Source organism: Chiloscyllium plagiosum, unplaced genomic scaffold (assembly GCF_037043375.1).
Source record: "Chiloscyllium plagiosum isolate Xiang-an unplaced genomic scaffold, Cpla_swu_hap1 HiC_scaffold_31, whole genome shotgun sequence".
Taxonomy (NCBI): domain Eukaryota; kingdom Metazoa; phylum Chordata; class Chondrichthyes; order Orectolobiformes; family Hemiscylliidae; genus Chiloscyllium; species Chiloscyllium plagiosum.
Genome location: NW_028270169.1, coordinates 56,956,517 through 56,982,524, shown reverse-complemented (window position 1 = coordinate 56,982,524; position 26,008 = coordinate 56,956,517). Strand labels below are relative to the sequence as shown.

Here is a 26,008-nt window from a genome sequence, read left to right as displayed (position 1 = left end):
TGGCGGGCGTCATGGTGACGGCCGACGGTTGAAACTCCAACTGCGACCCTGACTCCGGGCGGGAAGCGTTGACTGTTGGCTTTGGGAAGAAGATGGAAGCGGATTCCCGACATAGAGTTCTGTATAAAACCCGACCTGCCCCCTGGAAGGAGGTGTACAGGAAGGTGAGCGAGTTGGCTCCGGAGGAGGCCATTAGGGCTCTCTCCGCCATTCAGTAAGATCGAGGCTGACCCGACCGCGGCCTTCGCTCCACTGGCCACTGTCCACCTTAACCCGGAATCTCGGATCTGACCGTCTCAGCCCCGTGAATATCTCCATTGATTTGCCTCTTTTCTGGGGATGAGTTCAAACGCTAATGATCCTCAGAGAAGTGTCACCGAACTATTCTGGTGCAGGAGGAGGCCATTCGGCTTGTATCGACTGTGGAGAAAGTGAGGTCTGCAGATGCTGGAGATCAGAGCTGGAAATGTGTTGCTGGAAAAGCGCAGCAGGTCAGGCAGCATCTAGGGAACAGGAGAATCGACGTTTCGGGCATAAGCCCTTCTTCAGGAATTGTATCGACTTGTATCGACTCTGTGTCAGGCTTTTGCCCGAAGCGTCGATTTTGCCTGTCCTCGGATTTTGCCTGTCCTCGGATTTTGCCTGAATTACTGTGCTCTTCCAGCACCACTAATCCAAAATCTGTGTCAGTCTCCTGCTTACCCCCCCCCCCCCCCATTCCTGAACGTCATTACTACCCAAATCCAACGCCTCAATTGAACATGCGTCCAGTGTATTTCCAGACAGTGCATTTTACACCATAACTTATCGTATAAAAATGTTTTTTTCTCACATCACTCTTCCTTCATTTGCACATCGCTTTTAAATAAATTTCTCCTTATCTGCATCTTAAACCAGAGCCATTTTAGTTTTAAACTCTGCTCTGGCCAGATCACCTCTCAATGTTTTAAATTACAAGTGAGACAATCTCAGTCTAGTTATGCTTTGTATATGTCAATCCCTTCAACACAGCAATTAACCAAGTTACCTTTCTGTGAAATGCTTCCAATGTAAGTACATCAATATTCAAGGAGGCTAAAATTGTACGCAGCACTTGAGGTGCAGTTCAGATGTGTGCGCTGATGACCCCCAGCTTTATGTCACCTATCTTTGAACCAATGTTACCATAAAGCTGCAAGTGTGCACATAAACCCCTTTTGCAACATAGACTTCTGTTTCCAGAATCTTCTGAGATGCTTGAAAAGAAAAAAAAGGAACGCTGCTCTCAACACTTCTGTCTGTAAGTTGGGTAATTGCTCAACAGAAATCCAGTGCAGGTAAAGCAAAAATTGCCTGCAATTGAATATTGGGAAGACTGAAGCCATTTAATAGGATTCCACCACAGATGACGACTATAACTACTACTTCATCTCTCACCAGGCACTTGAGTCATCCAGACTTTTTAAAGCCTCAATTTCATATTTAGCCATGATGTGAGCTTTGAGTTTGATTTTTTTGTTGTCACGTGTACTGAGATACAGTGAAAAGTATTTTGCATGCTGTACAGGCAGATCGTAACATACAAAGTGCAACAGAGTAATAGAACAGAGTGCAGAATATAGCGTAGAGAAGTTGCAGAGAGAGAGAGCTCAACATTAACATTTGAGAGGTCTGTTTAAAAGGCGGATAACAGTGGGGAAGAAGCTGTTCTTGAATCTGTTCATATATGTATTCAAACTTTTATGTCATCTGCCCAATGGAAGAGGGTGGAAGAGAGTATAATTGTGATGACAGAGGTCTTTGATTATGTTGGCTGTTTTCCTGAGACTGGCAAGTATTGATGGAATCAGTGGATGGCAGGTGTGTTTGCGTGATGGACTGGGCTATGTTCATGACTCTCTAGTGTCTTGCAGTCTTGGGAAGATCAGTTGCCATTCCACACTGTGATGCATTCAGATAGAATGCTTTCTATGGTGCATTTATAAAAATTGGTAAGATTCTTTGTGGACATGCCAGATTTCATTAGCCTCCTGAGGAAGTAGAGATGTTGTTGTGCTTTCTTGACCATCGTGTCAATGTGGGCAGACTTGGACAGATGACTCCTAGAAACATGACACTCTCGACCATCTCCATCTCAGCACTATTGAAATCAATGGCTAACTCTTTCATTTTGCTGAAGTTAATGGAAAGATTGTTGTCTTTGCACCATGCCGCTAAGCACTCAATCTCTTTCCTGTATTCTGTCTCATTGTTGTTCGAGATCTGACTGACGATGGTGGTGTTGTCAGCAAACTTGTAAATGGAGTTGGGGCAGAATTTGGCCTCACAGCCGTGAGTGCATAAGGAGTATAGTAGGGAGCTGAATACATGTCCTGCAAGGTAGTTATTGAAGAAAACTCTCGAGACTCAGACCTTGAGAAGTGATTAGTTTATTACATGATATATCATGGGTAATTTACCATCCTAACTGTGGCTCGGTGCTATTCTGAAGTACATCAGGTTACTACAGGATTATATAGAGAAAGCAGATAGGGGCTGATCGTTAATTACAGTTTGGTATGCTTACAAGTTGGTACTGAATTAAAGGTTAGTCATTAGGGTCAAGACTAAAGCACTATTATGCATTCCACAAGTGGACAGAACAAATGGTATCACCGTTTGTTCTATTTACACAGATTGCTGACACTAAGCAGAGATGTCCCTAATTAGCTGAATGACCGTGAAATGGCAATAACTCGTGAAGGAAGTGGGACTAATTGACAAGTCTATGTCCGCTTGACTGGTTCTACAGCCTGCACTGATGATTCATCAAAGTGGGAAAAACACTAACTTGACACCTGAGAAAGGTAAGGTCTACCTTTCACATTACCTCATAGTAAGGAATGCACAGCCAACAAAGTTCTGGGGACACAAAATGGTTTCTCAGCCAGATTAAGAAAATGTCTTCCAGGCAGACTATGTCAACTTTCCCCAACAGTGGCCTTCAAGATACGCAACAAAGCAGAATTGCCAGGCAGAAACTGTAACCGTGATCTTGGGTTCATGTCGCACTACATGTGACCCCACCATACTGTTTTGTAAAACTTCCTTACTGTCCTGTTTAACAGCATCACCTTGACAACTTTTTATGATCTCTCTAATTAGTTTGCACAGTTTTGGATTACTTGTTACTTTGGATAGACCCTCTGCATGCAACTCTTATACCCAACATGTTATTCCAGTCATTTGGTTTGTCTCCAGCGCCACCTTATTTTTAATTCTTTGTAATTATCTCTCTGCTTTAATTAATCAGATTTTAGGTCATCCTTCACATATTATTCAGCTGTTGACACTTTGCAGGCGATCAAGAGCATCAGAGCAGAGAGCTATAATTTGGCCTGTCAACACTCCACTTGCACCATTTGTATGATCTTTCCATCTCTCTGATTATAAAGTCTCTTTCTGGATGCTCTCTTGACTTCACCTGACGAAGAGTAGTGCTCTGAAAGCTTGTGATTTCAGATAAACCTGTTCAACTATAACTGGTGTCATGTAACTTTTGACTGCAGCCTTACGGGGCATTGATGTTGAGGATTATCATGGAGGACTTGTGATTCAGAGATGCCGGTGTTGGACTGGGGTGTACAAAGTTAAAAATCACACAACTCCAGGTTATAGTCCAATAGGTTTAATTGGAAGCACACTAGCTTTTGGAGCGACGCTCCTTCATCACAATCACCTGATGAAGGAGCGTCGCTCCGAAAGCTAGTGTGCTTCCAATTAAACCTGTTGGACTATAACCTGGTGTTGTGTGATTTTTATCATGGAGGAGGTATTGTCACCTATTCTGACAGATTGCACTCTATGGTCAGGAAGTCAAGGATCCAGTTACAGAGGGGGGTGCCAAGACCTAGGACTCAGAGTTTAGAGATGAGTTTGTTTGGAATTATGGTGTTGAAGGCAGAGCTGTAGTTATCCTGATGTTTGTCATAAATCACACTGTGACTAAAGTGCTTTTTTACCAGCTCGTGAATTCATATTTGTCTTTGTCCCTGCCTCAGCTGTTTGACTGATGAAGCCTTCATTAATGCCTTTTGGTACTTCCAGAACTGACAAGCACACACCTGGTTGGCTGCATTCTACTTTCTTGAAATTTGAGGTCTTCCAAACCTCTGCCTTTTATCAGTTGCTGTACACCCATCGTTTTTATGTTCACTGATCTACTCTGTCCTGTTGTCTGCACTATTGCTCCCCACCTCTGTTATGGTGCCCTTCCCTTTCTGTAATTTCCTTTAGTCCCAATTGTCTGAGATATTTGCACTCCTAAAACTCAAGCCTCTTCATAACCTGTGCTCTCATCAATCATAAAGTACCGAAGAGGCCTATCAGCTCATTTTATCTGCACCAACAAAGAAACACTAAATCTACACTAGTCCAGTTTCCGGCACAGAATCCATAGCCTTGAATGTTATGACATTTCAAGTGCTCGTCCATGTCATTTTTAAAGGTCGTGAGACTTCCTGCTTCACCTATCCTCCCAGGCATTGCACTGCAGATTTCCTCCATCCTTTGGTGAAAAACATTTTCCTCAAATCCCCTCTAAACTTCCTACCTTTCCAGCTCGGCGAACAGAACCACAACAACGAGCACCCGAGCTACAAATCTTCCCACAAACTTTGAATTCCTGCCTTTCACCTTAAAATATGCCCCCTTGTTCTTGACCTTTCATCTGACATGAACAGCTGATTTCTATCAACCCTTTCCATATGCCTCATGATCTTCGTCCCCTAAATCAAGTCCCCTCTTGGCCTTCTCTGCTGTAAAGAAAACAAATTAACCTTCTCCACTCTCTCTTTCTAGCTAAACTGCTCTATCCCAGGAAACATCCTGGTGAATCTCATTTGCACCCCTGTCCGTTGCAATCATATCCTTTTATAGTGCAGTGACTAGAACTGCACACAATACTCCATCAATAGCCTAAGCAAAGTCCTACTCAATCTCTCTCCTGTTATAGTCTATGCCACGACTGATGAAGACAAGTAGGAGAAAGTGAAGACTGCAGATGCTGGAAATCAGTGCCCTGTATGCTGCCATATCCAACCTAGTAACCTGTCCTGCCACTTTAGGGATCTGTGGGCAAGCAGCCCAATATTTTTCAATTACTTCTGAGTTTCCTAGTATATATTCACTCATGGGACGTGCGCATCACTGGCTGCCCAGGATTTATTACCCATCCCGATTTGCCCTTGAGAAGGCATTGGTAACAGCTGCAACCCACATGCTGAGGTTCACCACAATGCCCTTAGGGAGAAAGTTCCAGATGTTGACCCAGTGACAGTGAAGGAATGGCAATATATTTCCAGGTCAGAATGGTGAGTGGCTTGGAGGGGAATTTACAAATGGTGATGTGCCCATGTATCTGCTATCCTTGACCTTCCAGATGGAAGTAGTTGTGGATTTGGAAGGCGCTGTCTTCAGGAGCTTTGGTGAATTTCTGCACTGCAATTTGTAGATGGCACACACTGCTCTTACTGAGCATCAGTGGTGAAAGGAATGGATGTGATTCCAGTGGGCTGCTTTATCCTGGATGGTATCAAACTTTTTGAGTGTTATTGGAGCTGCACCCATCCAGGTAAGTGGGGAATATTCCATCACACTCCTCACCTGTGCTTTGTAGATGGTGGAGAGGTTTTGGATAGTCAGGAGCTGAATAATTCACCGCAACATTCCTTGCTGCTGACCTGCCTTTATAACCACAGGGTTTATACAATGAGTCCAATTGAATTTCTGGTCAATGGTAGCCCTCAGAATGTTGATAGTGAGGATTCAATGATGATAACATCATTGAACATCAACAGGTAAATTAATTCTTATTGGAGATAATGGTAATTGCCTGGCATTTGTGTGGCGCCAATGTGACTTGTCACTTGTCAGTCCAAGTCTGGATATTGTCCGTGTCTTATTGCATTTGAACATGGACTGTTTCAGTATATGAGATGTTGTGAATGATGCTGAATATAGTGCAACAATTGATGAACATCCCCATTTCTGAATTTATGTTGGGGGGAAAGTCATTGATGAAGCAGCTGAAGATCATTGGGCTAAGGACACCACCCTGAGGAACTCCAGTAGAGAGATCCTGGAGCTGAGATGAGTGACCTCCAACAACCACGACCATCTTCCTACCTGCCATGCATGACTCCAACTGGCAGAGAGCTTGTCCCCTGAATCCAGTTGTGCTTGGGCTCCTTGTTTCCACATTTCATCAAATGATGTGTTGGTGTCAAGGGCTATCATTCTTAACTTCACCTTTGAAATTCAAGCTCTTCTTTCCATGTTTGAAAGAAGGCTGTAATGAGGTCAGGAGCTGAGTGATCCTGGTGAAACCTGAACTGGGCATCACTAAGCACATTATTATTGGCTTTCATAGAAAGGATATTCAACAGCAGGGAAATGTTGCCACAGTTATACAGGGCTTCGGTGCTTTTTGTCCCCTTATCTGTGGGACGGTTTTCTTGCTTAAGCAAAATGCAGTGAAGGTTTACCAGAGTGAATCTTGGGATACCAAGATTAATGTATGATGAATGGTTGAATCTGTTAGAATTATATTCGCTGGACTTCAGAAGAATGAGGGGAAGATGTCATAAAAGCTATAAAGTTCTAACAAGACTATACACGATAGATGTAGTAAAGCTGGTCTTAATGACAGGGATTCCAGATTCACGAATAACACTCTAAGGACATGTTGTAAACCATTTAGACTAATATGAATTTTTTTTTTTAACCCAGATAGTTATGAGCCTGTGAAATTCACTACCACAGGAAGGAGTTGAGAAAACATTGTATGATTTCAAGGAGTTGAATGTAGCATTTGGGGCTAAAGGGATCAAATTATTTGGCAAAAAGAGGAACAATTAGATGATTAGCCATGATCATTATGAATGGCGAAGCAGGCTCAAGTGACAAATGGTCCACTCCTCCTATTTTCTATGTCACTATGTTTTTCTCTATTTCTCAATCATTGATGTTCAACTCACTGGTCTGTACTTCACGAGTTTATTTTTACTACCCCTTCTTGAAAAGTGGAACCACATTAGCTGTGCTCCAATCCTCTCGCACCTCCTTTGTGGCCAGAGAAAAATTCAAAATTTGGGTCAGACCCCCTGTAATTTCCTTCCTTGTTTCCCACAACAGCCTGAGATACAAACTCATCTGAACCTGGGATTAGTCCATTCATAAGCCTGCCGAAACCTCTAATACCTCCTCACTCTCTCTGTAAAACTGCTCAAGAACCTCACTGACCCTCTTCATGACTTCATCCTCCTCTTCCAAAGTAAAGACTGGTGTCAAGTACTTATTTAACACTCTACCAACATCCTTTCAGCGAATTCCCTCCTTGGTCCCTAATGGATCTAATTCTTTGCCTGGTTATCCTCTTCCCCTTGACATACTTAGAGAATATCTTGGGATTCTTCCTAATATTATCCACCAGTGTTTTTCTCCTGCCTCTTCTGTCCTAATTGCCTTCTGAACTAGCCCCCCCCCACACTTTTTGTATTCCATGAGGGCTGAATTGCTCCCTTCACTGAAGGCCTTACTTTTCCTTTTTTTTAGATTAGATTACTTAGATTAGATTAGATTACTTACAGTGTGGAAACAGGCCCTTCGGCCCAACAAGTCCACACCGACCCGCTGAAGCGTAACCCACCCAGACCCATTCCCCTACATTTACCCCTGCACCTAACACTACGGGCCAATTCACCTGTGGGAGGAAACCGGAGCACCCGGAGGAAACCCACGCAGACACGGGGAGAATGTGCAAACTCCACACAGTCAGTCGCCTGAGGCAGGAATTGAACCCGGGTCTCTGGCGCTGTGAGGCAGCAGTGCTAACCACTGTGCCACCGTGCCGCCCACATACATTCCTTCTTATCCATTCCTGATAACCAAGTTTCTACAGACTTGTTGCCTCTACACTTCACTCTGTAAAATGTCTTGGATCTGTAATCCTGGAAATTCTCCCCAGCATTCCATTGTAAATTTACCTAGAAGTAGCTCTTCCCAGACTACTTTGGCCAGATTGTGCCTTATTTTAATAAAATCTGCTGTCCCCATTTCCAAAACAATTTTTTTGCAGACCACCTTTGTCCTTTACCACAACATGCTTAAAAGGCAGTGTTGTGCTTGCTGTCACTAAAATGCTCTCTCATTGCTACCTCATACACTTGTCTGCTTTGTTCCCCAGAGTTAGGTCCAACACTGCATTGTCCCTTGTTGGATCTTTCCTATATGTTGATATTAGAAAACTCTCCTGAATATATATTTTTTTTTTAATTTGTTCCCGCTATACCATTCACACTATGACTATTGCAGTTAGTGCTGGGGGATGTTGAAATCCCCTAATATAATTACTCTACTATGGTTTTTACATATGTCAGTAAATTATCAACATATGTGCTCCTCTATTGCCTTTTTGGGGTCTGTAATAAACTCGTGGCAGTATGATTGCTTGATCAATGATCTTTGATTATTGCAAATTTTGTTTATCAACTGAGGCAGTGATGGACTACTGTAAGTATCTTCTGTATTTCTAAACAAAGATATAGGGAGAAGTCAACTTCAATTGCTATCCAGCTATTCCTGTGAAAGTGTGTGAGAATATTGTGCCAGGCTTGACTATCACACCAACTGTAATTGATCAGCTGCTGGAAAGGCATCATTAAAGCAATTACGCAGAATTTTATAGTCAGCACAGAAACAGGCCATTCAGCCTAATAAGTCAACATCAGTCTTCCACAGAAGTCTCCTCCCACCTTAGTTAATCTCACTCTAACATATCCTTATTTCCCATTCTCCTTCAGTGTCCTCAAATGCACCCATACTATTTGATGTGGCAGTAAGTTCCATATTTTCATCCACTCTGATTTAAAAAGGCTTCTGAAATATATATTGAATTTGTTTTTATTTATGCCCTTTTGGACAGTAAATAAGTCAATGTTTGTACTTCATGCATAAAATTTGGAAAAGTATATTCTAGAGCATTTCGATGGTAATAAAATTCAATTTGGGCCAATACAGCATGTTCCATTGTTAGGTATCTCAACAAAATTGTAGTGTTATTGATATGTAGATTCTATCTAAGGCACAGAACCCAAAGAAAAAGCATTTCATATTTAAATTTATATCAACGCAGTAGAATTTTATTTTCCTCTTTGCAACATGTTCTGCCTCAGGTTGCCTCTCTCTCTCTCTCTCTCTCTCTCTCTCTCTCTCTCTCTCTCTCTCTCTCTCTCTCTCTCTCTCTCTCTCTCTCTCTCTCTCTCACACGCGCACACACACTACACTGCTGAACTTCTTTGTGATCTTAAAAAACCTCTGTCAAATCACTTCTGCCTTCCTTAAAGACAGAAGAGCCACAGGCAATTCAATCATCTCTTGCAGTTTCACTCTCTTTGCTCTCATAGCATTCATGAAGATCATCTTTGTACTCTTATCGCTACTTCTATATCTGTTTTGTAATATAGCAACCAGAACTGCAAACTATTGCCTTAATTTTATTAAGGTTTACCTGAGTAGTGATCCAATGATTGAAGTATCAGTTGTTATGGACCAGACCAAACCCCCTTCAAATATACCAAGGAGATAGCCAGAGCCTAACGTTTTCTTATTTAAAGGCAAGTGTAAAGTGAAATTCTATTGGTTACACCACTTGCTTGGCTTTAAGCAAAACCTACTTTATTCTTACCTTATAGTTAAAATACAAACAAAAGAAAGAAGACCTGACATAACTTTAACTCTATTGGAAAGCTTCTTCTCACAATTCTGGCAGCAGAAAGCTTTTAGCTGTAACATAAAGAGGAATAATAGCTTCCATATCCAGCTTCAAAACCCCAGCAACTGCTGAAAGTTACACTAAAACCCCAGTCCTGTAGGAGCCTGACTCCACCCATTGATGCTTCTTTTGTTGTTCCAGTATACATATTGAAACATTTCAAAAGGCTTAAATTGATCTGATAAAAATGTCAATACTGCCATTGGATTGATGCATCAACCAAGCTCTCATTACCTGTTCAATACAGGTGGAATCCACCAGCTGTTGTTGTAGTCCCCATTACAGTGGGAAGCCTCCTGCATTAATAGGATCATGGGTAGGAACGGGTGTTACGAGTGGTAAAAGCCAAAACTGAAGAAGTGGTTGAGAGAATCTCTCTGTAATAACATGTAAATTTTGAACTGTGCAGTGAGGTGCAATGCCTTTCATTTTACAGAATGTGGTTAAGTAGGAAATTCTCCTGTTTTTGTTTTAAATATTTGTTTAATTTTAATTCATTTGCAAATAGGCATTAGGTTATATCTCTCCAAATAAATTGCAGATATGTTATTATCACTCTAAATAAGAAATATTTATGATGTACAATGACTTTCATTCCTTATGTTTTTTTTCTCACCAGAGATGTGTAGAAAGATTGAAGAATAGCAGAGCAAAGCTGTTGGACAGGTACAGGCATGTGAATCAAAATTCCAACTGCAGCCTGAATGGATCCTTCCTAGTTCAAGAGGTGATGGATGAAGAATGGAGAGCCCTGAAAGCCCAAGATGGTGATTTCCAATCATTGTGGAAGAAGGGAAGTTTAGCAGAGGTTTGTCAGTCTCAAAACCCTTCTATGATTGGTTCTAATTCCATTTTTGAACTTCGTATGCTTTGAAGCAAATACTAAAATATAAGGATGGCATCTCCTTTAAAATAATATGGTGAGGAGAGCATATGAACAACTCCAATTCTTGTGTGTTAAGCATTGTACAATGTAATGGCATATCTATACAGCAATTTGAGAAAGTGATTCATCAAACTGCAAGGGCAGTTGGGGATGGGCAATAAGTGATGCTCACAAGCAACAAAAGAATACATTTTAAATTATGTATTTTGAGGCTATCGTCCTTTTGAAAGGAGCAAACTGAGTACACTTGTCCGAAGCAGATATTTTGAGAAGTTATAAATAATGGCAAAGTCCTGATGTATATTAATTGAATCTATAAAGTGTAATTTAGATTAGATTAGATTACATTACAGTGTGGAAACAGGCCCTTCGGCCCAACAAGTCCACACCGACCCGCCGAAACGCAACCCACCCATACCCCTACATTTACCCCTTACCTAACACTACGGGCAATTTAGCATGGCCAATTCACCTGACCTGCACATCTTTGGACTGTGGGAGGAAACCGGAGCACCCGGAGGAAACCCACGCAGACACGGGGAGAACATGCAAACTCCACACAGTCAGTCACCTGAGGCGGGAATTGAACCCGGGTCTCTGGCGCTGTGAGGCAGCAGTGCTAACCACTGTGCCACCGTGCCGCCCACGTAATATTCAATTTGACAGAAGATCTTCTGCAATAATCGGACATTTTAGAAATTATGTTTCTAAGGTAGTTATTTTGCAGTGCAGGGCATTTCATTAAACTGTATCGTTGGATGTGTGATTATGGTCTTGTTCAAGAATGTACTTGTAATGTTTTGAAGAGAAGTCATTTCATAAAAAAAATTGTCTTCTTTATATTGACTCTAATTCAAAGTTTGGGGTAGAATATACATAAATATATTCAATGGTAATAAGTGGAGTTTGCTTTGATATATACGGATGTCTGTACCTTGAAACTGAGCCTAAAAGAACCTGTTACCAATGTCCTGAAATTTGAGTGAACTACCCTGAGAACCAATTACTGCTGGGACTGTTGACTGTGATTATCCAAGTGTTGGTCTCATTGAACTGTTAATAACCATACTCTGTAATTGAATTGTTGCAGGGAAAGGATTAGTAGTTTTCTGATCACCCAAGTAATTTTTAAATACTGAAGTCTTTAAACTCTGATCGTGTTTCACATGGTAGCCTATGGCCTCTGATGGGACGTGATTTTTTTTTTATCTTGCATTGGAACTTTGATTTTGTAAAATAACATGTGGTAATAAGACTTTTTATCTTTTTTCTTGACAGGATATATTTTATAACTTGGTCGTTGATAAGGCAATGTCTATACAGCAATGTCTATACGTTGATATACGTTGATATATCTGTAATGTTACCAAATTCCCTGACATCCTTGTCATTAGACATTTCAATATCCACATTTATAATGGAAGCATTGTGAAGCTTATCACACTGTTAAATCTTCCTGTAATGATTAGGTGGAATATGCATATTGCTTTCACAATTACAGATTATAAACAATCCTCTTATAATTCAGCATCTTTATAGTTCCAACTAATTTTGGCAATGTAGAAACAGCAGGAAGCAGTCCACCTTATTGTTTTTGTCCTTGACAATTCCTTTGCATTTTAATGCTCATTGTCTGCCCTCCTTAGCCCTTATTACTTCCCTTTGAAAATGCCTGGACTGATTCTGAAGCCAACATCTTCTGTGGCAGCGTGCTCCATGCTCTTTCAGCCCTTTCATGTAAGAAATTAACCAGTGTGAATTTAACTTCACAATAACCTCTCGTTTTATTTAATCAGATTTCTGAAGCATTACCTTATTAGAAGTGGACCTTTGGAGTCCTGTTTACTTGGTTTGATTTGTCTCCCAGGTTCTGAATACACTGGAGGATATAAATGAATTGGCAGAATTTGAGGAAATTCAACAAGAGCTCCTCAGCGAAGGTAAATATCCCTACGAGCTATACCTTCTCAGTATACATCATAGAAAACTGGCATAAGTATTATAATGTCTTCATTCCTATCCTCCAAATGGGTTTGGGATGAAGAAAAGCTGACTCAGTTTGTCTTTGTACTCTGACATGAAGTTGACATCATCATGTATAATGCATTTTTTTATCCACCTGTTTGCTGAATGTGTTCAATATACCAAATATAATAGAAGCATAATCCTTATTTCAGTCTGTTCTCTTCTAAGCACATAAGGGAATCCTCACCACCCCTTCTTGTTAGGTTCTTTTCCTAAGGTTTCGCGCACACCAACTTCTGCAAACAGTGAAAGTTTATTAAAGCTTATTCAAGCTAGGTGACCCCTTTGACCCTCTTCACAGGAATGCGAAGTCGAGTCAAAGAGGCCCTGAACAAAGAAAACACATCCCCTTTATACAGGTCAGTTGGCCATGCTCGCAGATACTCTGGCCACTCCCTCACAGTCACATGCCACTCAAGACAACCCCCAAAACCACATGTTACCCCAGGTACAATGGGAGGATGAGATGATCCTCTGAGATAATGTAAATATAAATTCCTAGGGAATCGTTATGCAAACAATTTTCTGACTCACTGATTCCCCAAGACAATGTAAGTGTGATATGTCCTAGCTTTGGGGGATGGCTATGAAAGCATTTCTCAATGGAAGGCACTGAATGATAATTTAATTTGATAATAGTAGGGGAGTAGTAGCAAATGACTGTCTAAATGGAGTAGGAGTCATCTGCACCACCCACTTCTAGAATGTTCAGTCAGTGCAGTTTAATATTACATTAATGTCCAGAGATATATTCCAATTTAATCGTTTAACATTACACTCTCTACTGCTTGATATATTCTAATCCTTTTTCATTTCTCATAAAATTTATATTGGTGTTATCAGTGCCTTTTAAATTACCTAAATAACTGTTCAATTAAAGTTGTTTTAAACAGTTACATGATATACATTTTTGGAAATATTGAAATAGCTCAATACTTGAATCTGAATGTACACAAATAAACAGTTCTAAAGTTTGGAAACAATACAAATATGCTGAACAACTGTGTTGCAAAGGAATCAATGTGACAACTCAGCCAATAAAATATTATTGATGAAACATACAAAAACAGAAATTGCTGGACAAACTCAGCAGTTCTGACCGCATCTGTTGGGAGAAAACAGAAGTAACATTTCAAATCCAGTGACCCTTCTTCACAGTTAGAAACAACGAGGAAAAGGTGGTGGTACTCCTGATAATGGAGTGTGTAGATGGTGGAGCAAAAAGAGGGAGTGGATGTTGGAGACGTAGTCCAGAGAGAGAGAAAGAACGGATAGACTGAGAAAGGAACTGTTGAGAGTAAGTCAGGAAAGAAGAGAAGCTATATAAGTAATAATGAGGCAGTGAGTAGTTAATAATGGGTTGGTAGTGCTGAAAGCAACACATATCATGATGGGGATTGTGGGGGTAGATAAAAGCCAAAGAACAAAATGTTTGTGTTCTGAAATTGTTAAAATGTGATGAACCTGATAATCAGATGATGTTACTTTGAACAAGTAGTCACAAACAAGCTCTTTCTTGGTTACATTATTACCAGCTTCACAATTTCCCAGTGTCAACTTCTGTTAAGTAAGGCTAAACTACCATGAGAAATTGGAAATTTCTCTTTGACTTGGTCTGCTCATATCCTTGTCTCATTGGTTTTAATTCTGGAGTTGCTTATATTGTGCAGATGGGAGGGAAAATGTTGCTATAAGAGCTGACAATGTGATTCCTGCAGCTAATTCAAAGTCAAGTCAGCAATGAAAAGAACAGTGTTCAGTGGTGATGGCTTGATTCATACCTGTTTTGATGATGTTGCTCCTTCAACAAGGTTATGTTGTCCTTGGGTTTTTTTTCCAGAGGGGCCATAAAGTCAGAGGTCCTGATATGTCTGAGTATATCTACTTGTGAATGCTTTTAAGTCTCTCTTTTAAAACACTTGTACAACGAAAGGGGAGTGGCCAGTTCTCCCAGTTCAATGTTTGTTTTGATTTGATTTTAGCAAGTGTTTGAGGGTGCTGGTCCAAGAAACAGCTCCATGCTGATCCTCTCGCTCTCTCTGACATCTCTTCTGTAAGCACCTGTGTTTGATTTTCCCTTTTTTTTGCCATGGGGTCATTTATGGGGATGTTGGAAGTATTTGGAACAGCATCATTAAGTTGCAATAGAGTCAAGTAGGTTTTCAAATAATTACGTTACTCTAAATTTGGTTTTCTTTTGTTTGTGTATAAATAGATTCTGTTTTGTTTAAAACTGAGTGGTTGGGCAAGCTGCATTGCTTCTGTAATATCCATGTTACACCTGCTTAAAACAATTAGAAAAGTTAGGATCTGGGCTACCTTCTTGAAATGTTTTGATGGGCTCTGGCCTGGTCCATAACATTTTAAACATCAATGCAGCAAAATGTGGACTTAACAGTTAACATAGGCTTCACCAGATGGAAAATCAATAAGATATTGACCATTTCAGCTCGTTATTGCTGATGAACTAGGATAAATGTGCTTGGAAAAGATGGAAATAAACCTGGCATAATTGGCAGTGATTTTATTTTTGTAAGCATTGACCTGCTCTAATGTTTTGATGGTTTCAATACAGATATGCTTTGGCAAAGTCAAATAAAATGGATGGTGTATGAGAGAATTAAAATTTGAGCAAACAGAAGTAGCAGCAAGAGAACCTGAAGAAGCTAGTACCAATGTGGAAGAATAATTGAATTTCCAGGTTGTGAAATAAAATCTTGGCTGAAAGTTGTAAATTCTTTTTTACAATAAAGCCTTTGATTTAAGAAATAAATAAGAGCTTTTGAAGAATTTTCCTTCCAAGCAAGTTTTTGCAAAATAGATTTTCTTTTAGATATTCTTTTCAGTAATATATTATGTCTTCTCTACTTCTTGTAGAACAGGCCATTATTGAGGAGTATGAGGCCAGCTTACGTTTCGATGAAGCCTGTTTAAATGCCATGATTGATGGATTTGATGTTCCAGACAGGCTCATTTGTCCATTATGTAACAGGTGAATATGCTGAAATCGAGCTATGAAGTGCATTTCTAACGCTTTTCCTGATTTTCTTTAAAGCTATTTCTTTCAAGGGGGCAAGAGTACAGAGGAATGGAAGTTATGTTAAGAGTTATATCATGCTTTTATTAGACCCATTTGGAATCGCTGTGTCCAGCATGGAGTACTGTACATTAGGCAGGATATGCTGGCCCAGGAGGGGGTGAACACAGATGAACCAAAATGGTACAGGGGCTAAAACAATTGTTGCATAAACCAAGTTTTTATTCTCTCGGTTATAACATGTTGAAGAATGATCAAATTGAATTGTTTAGATGATTAATAGAGATGATAAGGTGGATAATAGGAAAATTATTAACTTTGCTGGGAAAGCTGAGAACAGGATTTCCCAAAGTAGGAGTCTGAATCTCAGCTGGGGTTGAGACCTAAGATGCTTGGATACATGTTGGAACTGAGGCAGTAATGGCTACCATGGAGCTCTGATCAAGTTACAACAACCAAGCTTCCACTCTAAAAGACCTTCACATCTTCCTTTCTCGAATCTCAGGAGAAGTCACCACAATTTCCAAGCCTCATAATGAGGTCGCAGTGGAAAAAAACTTTGAGAGGCACTGACCTAGAACAAGGAGAGGCATAATTTGAAAATTAGGGCTAGACCACTCAGGGAATGTCAGAAAGCAGTTCTTCACACTGAAGATAATTGGAATCTGGAATTCTTCCATATCAAGCTATTGAGGCTGGGTGTCAATTAGAAATTCCAAAACAGGTTGATTTCTGTTTGGTAAAAATTATTGCACTGTACAGAATCAAGATTGGATCAAGGTGGGTGCAGATTGGCTGTGATCAAATTGAATGATGGAGCAGGCTTTGGGCTGAATGACCAAACTCCTATTTCTGTTTTCCGAAATTAATAGTTTTAAGATGTATAAATGATTTGCAGGAGAGGAACTGGAGAGAAAAGTAAATATGTTTTCTTTTAATGAGAGCTGTACAAGAGGTGCATTGCTAGTTTGAAGTTGTGCAACTTTAGAACACATTTAATTGAAATCTTTGAAATGACTAAGTGACTTGGCAGATCAGTGGTGCCCTGTTTTGACCTCCAGTCTTCATGCTCAATTGGTTTGCAAAAGCCTTTGAATTCCTTGATTGAACAGAAGAAAAATGACCCAGCATTCCAGCTCCTATGACTTGCTAAAACTGCACTGGGCTTGCTTATGATATTTCCTTCCAGTAAACCTTTAAACAAGCACTGTTGTGCATGGCAAATGATTACTTGAGCATTTGCCAGTGATTAAAACTGGAACTCAAGTGTTAGCTTCACTTCCATCACACTGGAATTTATGTCCTGCTTACAATCTATGTATCATTTTAAGACTTAATTCTCGGTAAATTATTTGGGTAAGACTGAGCCCTCAGTCCAAACTGAGTCTTCTCATTATTATGTAAGAACTTTAGTTGAACCCACGGATCAACTAGCAAATCCTTTGCACTGTATTTTGGCTTATAGTTACTGTTTGTTTTCCTGTACTTTGGGAAGCAAAAACAAAATCTCTTGACTATACGTTAAGGCTGAAACTGGCCAGATTTACTAAGTCAGCAAGTCGATAGGGATAAAACTATTCTTCTTATAAAAATAAATCCATCTCAAACTGTCCTGGACAAGGTTCCTAAAATTTTATTGTAAACTGCCAGTCTGATGGGATTAATATTGGTAAGTATTCTATGCATTACTAGTCCAAACCAGTAACATAACCATGGTTTGGAGGAGATATGCATGCCTCCCTGCTTGGAGGTCTCTTGACTTGGAGTAGGCCTTTCGGCGTGTCTCAGTTCCCCTTTGGATTTTATTGGCCAAGTCTCTGGAGTGGAAAAATACCAAAGTAAAACAACTTAAACTGAGTGCTCCGGTTCAAATGCAGTTCTTTTCAAAACTAATGTGAACTGCAATTAAGACTTCTGCTTATTCTATTATCTTCCTTTTGCTTTTCTATAATTAGCCTTTGATTATGTTTGCTGAAAACAATAAGATCTGGGAGTGTGGGTTTCCATTTTGCAGTCAATGTATATTGGAGACACAAATACAAGATAATAAGATATAGACGTCAACGTGTGACTTTTGGTTCTTATCTGGAGGTGGGACCTGGCTTTACAAGGTAGTTTAGTGTGGAGCTGTACTCTATCATTAATTAAAGGGAGTAAGAGTGAGTAAATTGAAACTGGAAGTACTACAACATATTTGATGACCATGTACATTCACTATACTTAATGCTTCCCAGAATTATTTCAATAAAAACAGGAACAATCTAACAAAATGTACTTCTCTTTTGCAGGAACTACTTAAATGTGAACAGTAACTTTATAACGTGTCTATGTGGAATGTGCATTACTGCGAGGGTAAGTTTCTTGCATACAGGAATCTGACTCCCTTATTTTGTTCCTTTCATGAGATTGGTGATTGGGCACATAGTACTGAGTTTACAGTCCCTGACTGCATAGACTATTTTTAAAATTTATTCACAGGCATTGGTCGGCTGGCATTTATTGCTTAATTCTAATCACGCTTGAGAGTGTGGTGGTAATCTGCTGCCTTGAACTACTGTAGTACATCTGTTCCACGAACACATTTTGTGCTGTTTGCAAAGGGTTTTTAGGATTTTTACTACATGACCGTGAAGGAACGGTGACATAGTTCCAAGATAAGATGATGTATATTTTGGAGGGCAACCTCTAGGTGGTAATGTTCTGATGCATCTGCTGCCCTTGTCCTTCTAGGTTGTAGCAGTCACAGGTTTTTAAGGTGTTGTTAAAGATGTGTGGTGAGTTGCTGCAATGCATCTTTTACATAGCGCACACTGCTGCCAAAGTGCATCAGTTACAGGGGGAATGTACACTTAATGTCCTCAGTGGGGTATTGATAAGGTGGGCTGCTTTGTACGAGATGGTGTAAGGTTTCTTGAGTGTTGTTGGGCTCATACTCATCCAGACAAATGGAGAATATTCTGTCAGACTGTTGTTTTGTGCCAAGTAGACGGTAGATAGGCTTTGAGACAGAAGATTCAGAATTGCCTGTGTTTGACCTGTTCTTGTACCAGTATTATTTATATGTCTCCTCCAGTTCAGTTTATCATCAATGACAATGCCTAGAATGTTGATCATGGGGAATTCAGTGATGGTACTGCATTTGGATGCCAAGGACTGATGGTCTTATAGGAGATGGTCACGTCATTGCCTGGCACTTTTTGGTGGTACAGACTCAATGAGCCAAAGGGCCTCTTCTGTACAGTGTGATTTTATGATTCAATTTGTGGATGATGCATATCTTAATACAGATAAATTGGTTTAGTTCCTGCTAAATGAGAGCTGTGTTAGTCTAGTGTATCTTCAAACTATTGAAACGTTTGCGGTTTTTGCTCATTCACTTGCAGGAGGTGACCGTGCAGCAGTTTCGAGCTCTTCTGGAACATAGTGTCACAGAACATAACACTCTATGTGGCCACTGTCCCAGCTTCTGTCTGGTGAATGGTATGGAAGCAGAGCCCACGCTTCTCATGAGCTGTCAGGTATGTGTGAGAGTTTACGATACAACTTTGCTATAGTGATGTAACAGATCCTCAGCTTTAGGGGAAAAATTGGTTTTCAGCATGTGTTCCATCACAGCAGGAGTACTGTCTCTACTTTTATCAGGTTCTGCTATTTGGCACTTTTTATTAACTCGTTTAGTTACTTTATTTATTGTCTTGACATTGATTTTTGTTTTGTTCAGTAGATCATTTCTTTTTTCATACTTTCTTTGTTTAAATTCATGTTTACATTGTGCCAAACCAGATCTCAGGCAGCTGCTGCAGGTTTCTTGCTGAAAGGGAATGAGAGGTAGACAAGCAGGAGGTTGGAAGAACACAGAAGGCCAGGCAGCATCAGGAGGTGGAAAAGTCAATGTTTTGGGTGTAACTCTCCTTCAGGACTGGAAGTGGATGTAAGGGAAGCTGCAGATAAAGGGGTTTGGAGGGTGAGCAGAGTGGTGAAGTGGGGATAGGTGAAAACAGATACACGGTACAACTTGGTTGGTCAATGACAGGAATGAATCCGGTAGTTGGCTGAGAGGAGTGGAGGTGAGGTGAGGGGAGGGGAGGGGCCAGGAAGGGAGTCTGGGGAAGGAAAGGGAGGGTATTTGAAGTTGGAGAACTTAATGTTGAGTCCCCTCGGTTTGTAGGCTGCCCAGGTGGAAGATGAGGTTTTGTTCTTCTAATTTGCAGTTTGGTTCATTGTGACAATGGAGGAGGCCAAAGATGGTCTTGTCGGAAAGGAAATGGGAAGGGGAATTAAAATGGGCGGTGATTGGGAGTTCCGGTCGGCCCCTGTGAGCCCAGCTAAGATACTCGGCGAACCATTCCCTAAGTTTACATTTGGTCACCCTGATGTAGAGAAGACCACATTGGGAGCACCTGATGCGATAAACTAGGTTAGAAGAGAGACAGGTGTCTCATCTGGAAGGACTGTTTGGGGCCATGAATGGAAGTGAGGGGGGTGAAGTGCTGGTTACAGGGGAAGGTACCTGGGGATTCAGAGGGATTGGTGAGGAGAATGGCACAAACCAAGGACTGGTGAAGGGAACTGAGGGAAGTGGGAGAGGAAATAGCTAGGGCCTTAACAGATATCTTTACAGCATCCTTGAACACCGGTGAGGTCCCAGAGGACTGTAGAATTGCAAATATTGATGCCTTGTTTAAGAAGGGTAGCGGGAATCATCCAGGTAATTATAGACTGTGAGCCTGACATCAGTGGTAGGGGAGCTGCTGGAGAAGATACTGAAGGATAGGATCTATTCCCATTTGGGGAAAAATGAGCTTATCCATGATAGGCACATGGTTTTGTGGAGGGAAGATCATGTCTTACCATAGAATTCTTTGAGGAAGTGACAAAGTTGATTGATGAGGGAAGGGCTGTCATATACATGGACTTCAGTAAGGCATTTGAAAAGGTTCCCCATGGTAGGCAGTTGGAGAAAGTGAAGTTGCAAGGGGTCCAGGATGTACTAGCTAGATGGATAAAGAACTGGCTGGGTAATAGGAGACAGACAATAGTAGTGGAAGGCAGTTTCTCAAAATGGAGAACTGTGACCAGTGGTGATCCACAGGGATCCATGCTGGGACCACTGTTGTTAATGTTATACATAAATGATTTGGAGGAAGGTATGGGTGATCTGATCAGCAGGTTTGCAGGTGACACTGCAATTGGTGGAGGAGCAGACAGTGAAGGGGACTACCAGAGAATGCAATAGAATATAGATAGACTGGAGAGTTGGGCAGAGAAATGGCAGATGCAGTTCAATCCAGGCAAATGTGACGTGATGCATTTAGAAGATCTCGTTCTGGGGCGAACTATACAGTAAATGGAAAAGCCCAAGGGAAAATTGATGTAGAGAGAGATCTGGGTGTTCAGGTCCATTGTACCCTGTAGGTGGCAACGCAGGTTAGTAGCGTGGTCAAGAAGGTGTATGGCGTGCTTTCCTTCATCAGACATGGTATTAATGTACAATAGTTGGCAGGTCATGTTACAGTTGTATAGGACTTTGGTTTGGCCACATGTAGAAAACTGCGTACAGTTCTGGTCACCACATTACAAAAAGGATGTGGATGCTTTGGAGAGGGTGCAGAGGAGGTTCACCAGGATGTTGCCTGGTATGGAGGGTGCTAGCTATGAAAAGAGGTTGAATAGATTAGAATAACTTTCATTAGAAAGATGGATGTTCAAGGGGGACCTGATTGAGGTTTACAAAATCATGAGAGGTATAGACAAGGTGGATAACGAGAAGCTTTTTCTCAGAATGGGGGACTTAATTACTCAGGGTCATGACTTCAAGGTAAGAGGGGGAAAAGTTTAAGGGAAATATGCATGGAAAGTTCTTTATGCAGAGGGTCGTGGGTGCCTGGCAGACCTTGCCAGTGGATGTGGTAGAGGCTGGCACGGTAGCATCATTTAAGATGTATCTAGACAGATACATGAATTGGCAGGGAGCAGAGGGATACAAATCCTTAGAAAATAGGTGATAGGTTTAGAAAGAGGATCTGGATTGGTGCAGGCTTGGAGGGCTAAAGGGTCTGTTCCTGTGCTGTAATTTTCTTTATTCTTTGGTCCTTGCAGAAGGCAGAGAGAGGTGGGATAGGGAAGATGTTCCTGGTGGTGGGGTCTAGTGTCTGAGTGCTTTCTGGAGGGCTGGCTCCAATAAAATGCAAAGTGTTGGTAACATTCAGCACATCTAGCATATGTGCAGAGAAAAATAGGTCATAGACACTCTTAGAACTAGTGCAGATTGTCGATCTGAAGTGTTTGTTTTCTCTCCGCAGTCGTTGTCTGGCCTTCTAGGTATTTCCAGCATTTTCTATTTGTATTTCAGATTTTCAGCATCTATTGTACTTTATCCTGTATGTGCCCATGCTGGACATTTGTAAGTGTGGTTCATTAAAAATTATGATGAAAACACACTTACCACTCAATTTAAAGTGTAATGTTTCTGTGACTATCTACTTGTTTGGATAAAAGTAACCTGTTATTATAGGCAAATCAGTTGGTACTGATTTATTAGCTGTATCTGCAGCTCCGCCTATCCCCACCTCCAGTCCTGAAGAAGGGTTATACCCCAAACATTGACTTCTCCACCTTTCTATTCTGCCTGGCTTACTGTGCTCTTCCAGTCTCCTGCTTGTCTACCTACTAGAGGTTTTGACATTCTTAAACACTAAAGTAAAATCAGGAGTCTTATATCTGTTGAATATACCTGTTACTTCAAGATATTCTCCTTTTTATATGTAGGGTTGTTATCTGTGAGCACAAAGTCTTTGGTTGCTGCTGTCTGAAGATCCTGTGAAGTATAATTGAAGGAAAAAGGAGATTGCATAATATGAAGGACTAGGATGTGTATGATTGTCAGATGTGGTTGTGAAATGTGAGATAATGAAACCTGAATTTTCAATGGGCTTTACAAGTGGAGGCATAGAGGACAAATACCAAGTTTTGCTAAACCTATACAAAATCATTGAATGCTGATGTGACTAAAGTTCCCAATTCTGGGCACCTGAAGATTATGAGAGCGAGGTTTAAAGGTAAGAGTTATGTGGTCTCACTTTCAGAAGAGACATTTTTGATTACGTTAAAAATGTTACAACACCAGGTTATAGTCCAACAGGTTTATTTGGAAGCACTAGATTTTGGAGCGCTGCTCCTTTATCAGGTGGTTGTGGAGAATAACCTGGTGTTGTATGATTTTTAACTTTGTACACCCCAGTCCAACACCAGTGTCTCCAAATTATTTTTGACTACAAGTGTAAGAATGACACTGACTCTCTTCTTTACCGTACCAAGTGCATATATTCCCAATTGGCAAGTTATAAAAATTATAAAATCAGCAATTGTCTTAAGTAATAGCAGTTTTCCTGTTCCTGTGGGGCAGGTGTTTTATGACATCTTTCTTGTGTACAGGTAAACTCTAAGCTGCCTTGTGGTCCAATTTTGATGAGGCTAAAAGGAATTTTCTTGAAAACATTGATGAAATTAGCATTTATTTAAGCAATTACCATTCCAGAAACGAAACTTGACCTATAGACGTAATACTGGACCAACAATTAATCCTAGTCTAAATTAACCTGGAAGTCTGCAATTGAAGTTGTAATCTCTCTATGCCTTGAGAAATGTGAGTAACTCTCAATTGGCCTCTGAAGTGTCCTTGCAAACCACTCAGTTGTACGGAACTGCTACTGAAGAAATGAATGAAACTAGAGGGACCACTCAGCATTGGTCTAGTCAAAGTCAAATAGCAAATGGAAAAACTAGTCTTGCAAAGTTCCCCTTACCAACATCTGGGGGCAAGTGCCAGCATTGAGACAGCTCTCCAACACACCAGTTAAGCCACATACTCACAGAATCATACATTATAGACTGTTGACTGTATGGATTGTTGTCCCAGATGTCACCATCCCTGTATAGGAACAGCCCAGCAGAAGTAACAGCATAGAGGTATACCGTCCGGGGGGTGGGGGTGGGGAGTTTACCCTGGAAGTCCTCAGCACTGACTGTGGAACCATAAAGTCTCATGGCATCAGGTCCAACACTGGCAAGGGAAGTTGCTGATTGCCTTTGGTTATTGAATTTGTGCTCATCCGTTTTGTACACCATTTGGAGAAAGCAATGAAGATAGCAAGGGCACAGATTATTCTCTGGGATTGAGAATGGACTTCGATGTTCATCTCTAAGCATGGGTCAGCAGCACCTCTGCTGAACGAAATGCCAAGTCCTAAAGGGCATTGCTGTTTGACTGGTTCTGTGACAGATGGTGAGGGAGCTAACAAGAGGGAAAAACATACTTGACTTCATCCTTACCAACCAAACCGTCAGAGATGTGTCTGTCTATAACAGTATCGGTATGAGTGGTCACCGCACAGTGCTCATGGAGACCTTCACGTTGAGAATACCCTTCATTGTGTTGTGTGGAATGCTGATATTGTACTAAACAGGATAGACTTTGAATAGATCTAGCAATTCAAGACTGGATATCCACAAGGCACTGTGAGCATCATAAACAGAATTGTATTCAGCCACAATCTGCAACTAATGACTTGACATATCCCCACTCTACCATTACTATCAAGTCAGGGAACTATCCCTGGTCAATAGAAAAACACAGGAGGGCATGCCAGGAGCAGCACCAGGCATAACTAAAAGTGTAGTGTCAACTTGGTGAAGCTACAAAACAGGACAATGTACATGCCAAACATTGTAAGCAGCATGCAATAAACTGCCCTACGTGATCCCATAACCAACTCAGATCTAAGCTCTACAGTCCTGCCACGTCAGTTGTGAATGGTGATAGATAAGTAAGCAACTCACTGAAGGGGAACGCCCCAAATATATCCTCACTGTCAATGAGGGGGGAGCCCAGTAGATCAGTGCAAAAGATGAGGCTGAAGCATTTTCATCCATTTTTACTGGAAGACCAGTGAATGATTCATCTCCATCTCTAGAAGTCCCCATCATCACAGATTCAAGTCTATAGTCAATTTGTTTCCCTCCATGTGATATCAAAGAATGGCTGAAGGTACCAGAAGTTGCAAAAACAATAGGTCCTGACATCTTTCTGGCAATAGTACTGAAGATTTGTGTTACAGAGCTTGCCACTCCTCTAGCTAAGCTGTTCCAGATAGCTACAAAATTAGCAACTTTGCAAAAATGTGGATTCTGTCCATAAAAAGCAGGACAACTCAAATCCAACCAATTAGCACCCTCTGTCTGTTCTCAATCATCAGCAAAGTGATGAATGGGGTGCTATCAAGCTGATCCTGCTCGGCAATAACCTGCTCACTACTGCTCAGTTTGGGTTCCATCAGGGTCCAAGCAGCTTCAGACCTCATTACAGCATTGCTTCAAAGAAGGACAAACGCTAAATATACGAAAGAGAGTGACTGCTCTTGAAATCAAGGCTGCATTTGACCAAGTATTGGCATCAAGAAGTCCAAAAAAAGCTTGAGTTAATGGGAATGAGAAGAAATTTCTCCATGAGCTAGGCCAAAGATAGATGATTGTGGATATTGGAGGCCAGTCATCTCTGCAAGAGTTCCTAGGGCCAATCATCTTCAGCTGCTTCAGCAATGGTCTTCCCTCCATTATAAGGTTAGAAGTGGGGATGCTTGCTGGTGTTTGCACAAGCCTTCGTTTTGCAATTCATTCAGGTGATGTGGGTGTCACTGGCTAGGTCAACATTTATTGCCCATCCCTAATTGCCATTGAGAAGCCAGTGGTATGCTGCCTTCTTGAATGCTGCAGTCCATGTGGTGTAGGAACACCCACACTGCTGTTAGTGAGGGAGTTCTAGGATTTTATCTCTGATTGTGAATGAATGGCGATGCAGTTCCAAGTCAGGATGGTGAATTCCCAAATCAATTTAGCAGAAATATGCAGTTCTCTTTTGCATAACTTCATAGAAGTGACACAAGTAAACATTTTTATATAATATTCTGATATTAAACATACTTCCTGAATGTCTTCAAATCTAACCCTTTCGCATGTATTTTGTATACTAACTTATTGTAATTTGTAATAAAGCATTTTCTTTCTCTTTCAGGCATGTGATTATCTGTCAGTTATCGTGTAATTACCCAGACTCTTCCTGGATCTCTTCCAACAAATCAAAAAATTCAATTTCTCAGGGTTTAAATTGGCTGAATAAGAATAATCTGTGCTTTGTTATGCTACACCTTGTGCGTTCTGTATTCTACCTGTAATGTAATAAAGGTTTTTTTGTGTTTGTATTTACCACGAGTAA

At 40.8% G+C, this 26,008-nt stretch overlaps 1 protein-coding gene across 2 annotated transcripts; it reads left to right on the top strand.

The window, feature by feature from the left end:
• Window positions 1–4: 4 nt before the first annotated feature.
• On the top strand, window positions 5–26,008 carry rpain (RPA interacting protein). 2 transcript variants are annotated; one of them, XR_015752399.1, is made up of 8 exons: window positions 5–164; window positions 10,410–10,598; window positions 12,544–12,616; window positions 15,579–15,693; window positions 18,027–18,090; window positions 19,122–19,256; window positions 22,507–22,796; window positions 25,808–26,008. XR_015752399.1 is itself a non-coding variant. In XM_043718837.2 (7 exons), the coding sequence occupies exons 1-7, from the start codon at window positions 93–95 to the stop codon at window positions 25,835–25,837; spliced, it is 678 nt and encodes a 225-aa protein (XP_043574772.1). In that variant the 5' UTR covers window positions 7–92; the 3' UTR covers window positions 25,838–26,008. The 2 variants fall into 2 exon arrangements, 1 of the variants encoding a protein (XP_043574772.1); XM_043718837.2 differs by lacking the exon at window positions 22,507–22,796 and having other exon boundaries at window positions 7–164.

Bases quoted from the DNA above. Each gene is read 5' to 3' on its own strand.
- rpain (XM_043718837.2), top strand. From the start codon at position 93: ATGGAAGCGGATTCCCGACATAGAGTTCTGTATAAAACCCGACCTGCC. The intron at 15,694-18,026 runs GTGAATATGCTG...TCTCTTTTGCAG, and splicing joins ATTTGTCCATTATGTAACAG to GAACTACTTAAATGTGAACA. The intron at 19,257-25,807 runs GTATGTGTGAGA...TTTCTCTTTCAG, and splicing joins CGCTTCTCATGAGCTGTCAG to GCATGTGATTATCTGTCAGT.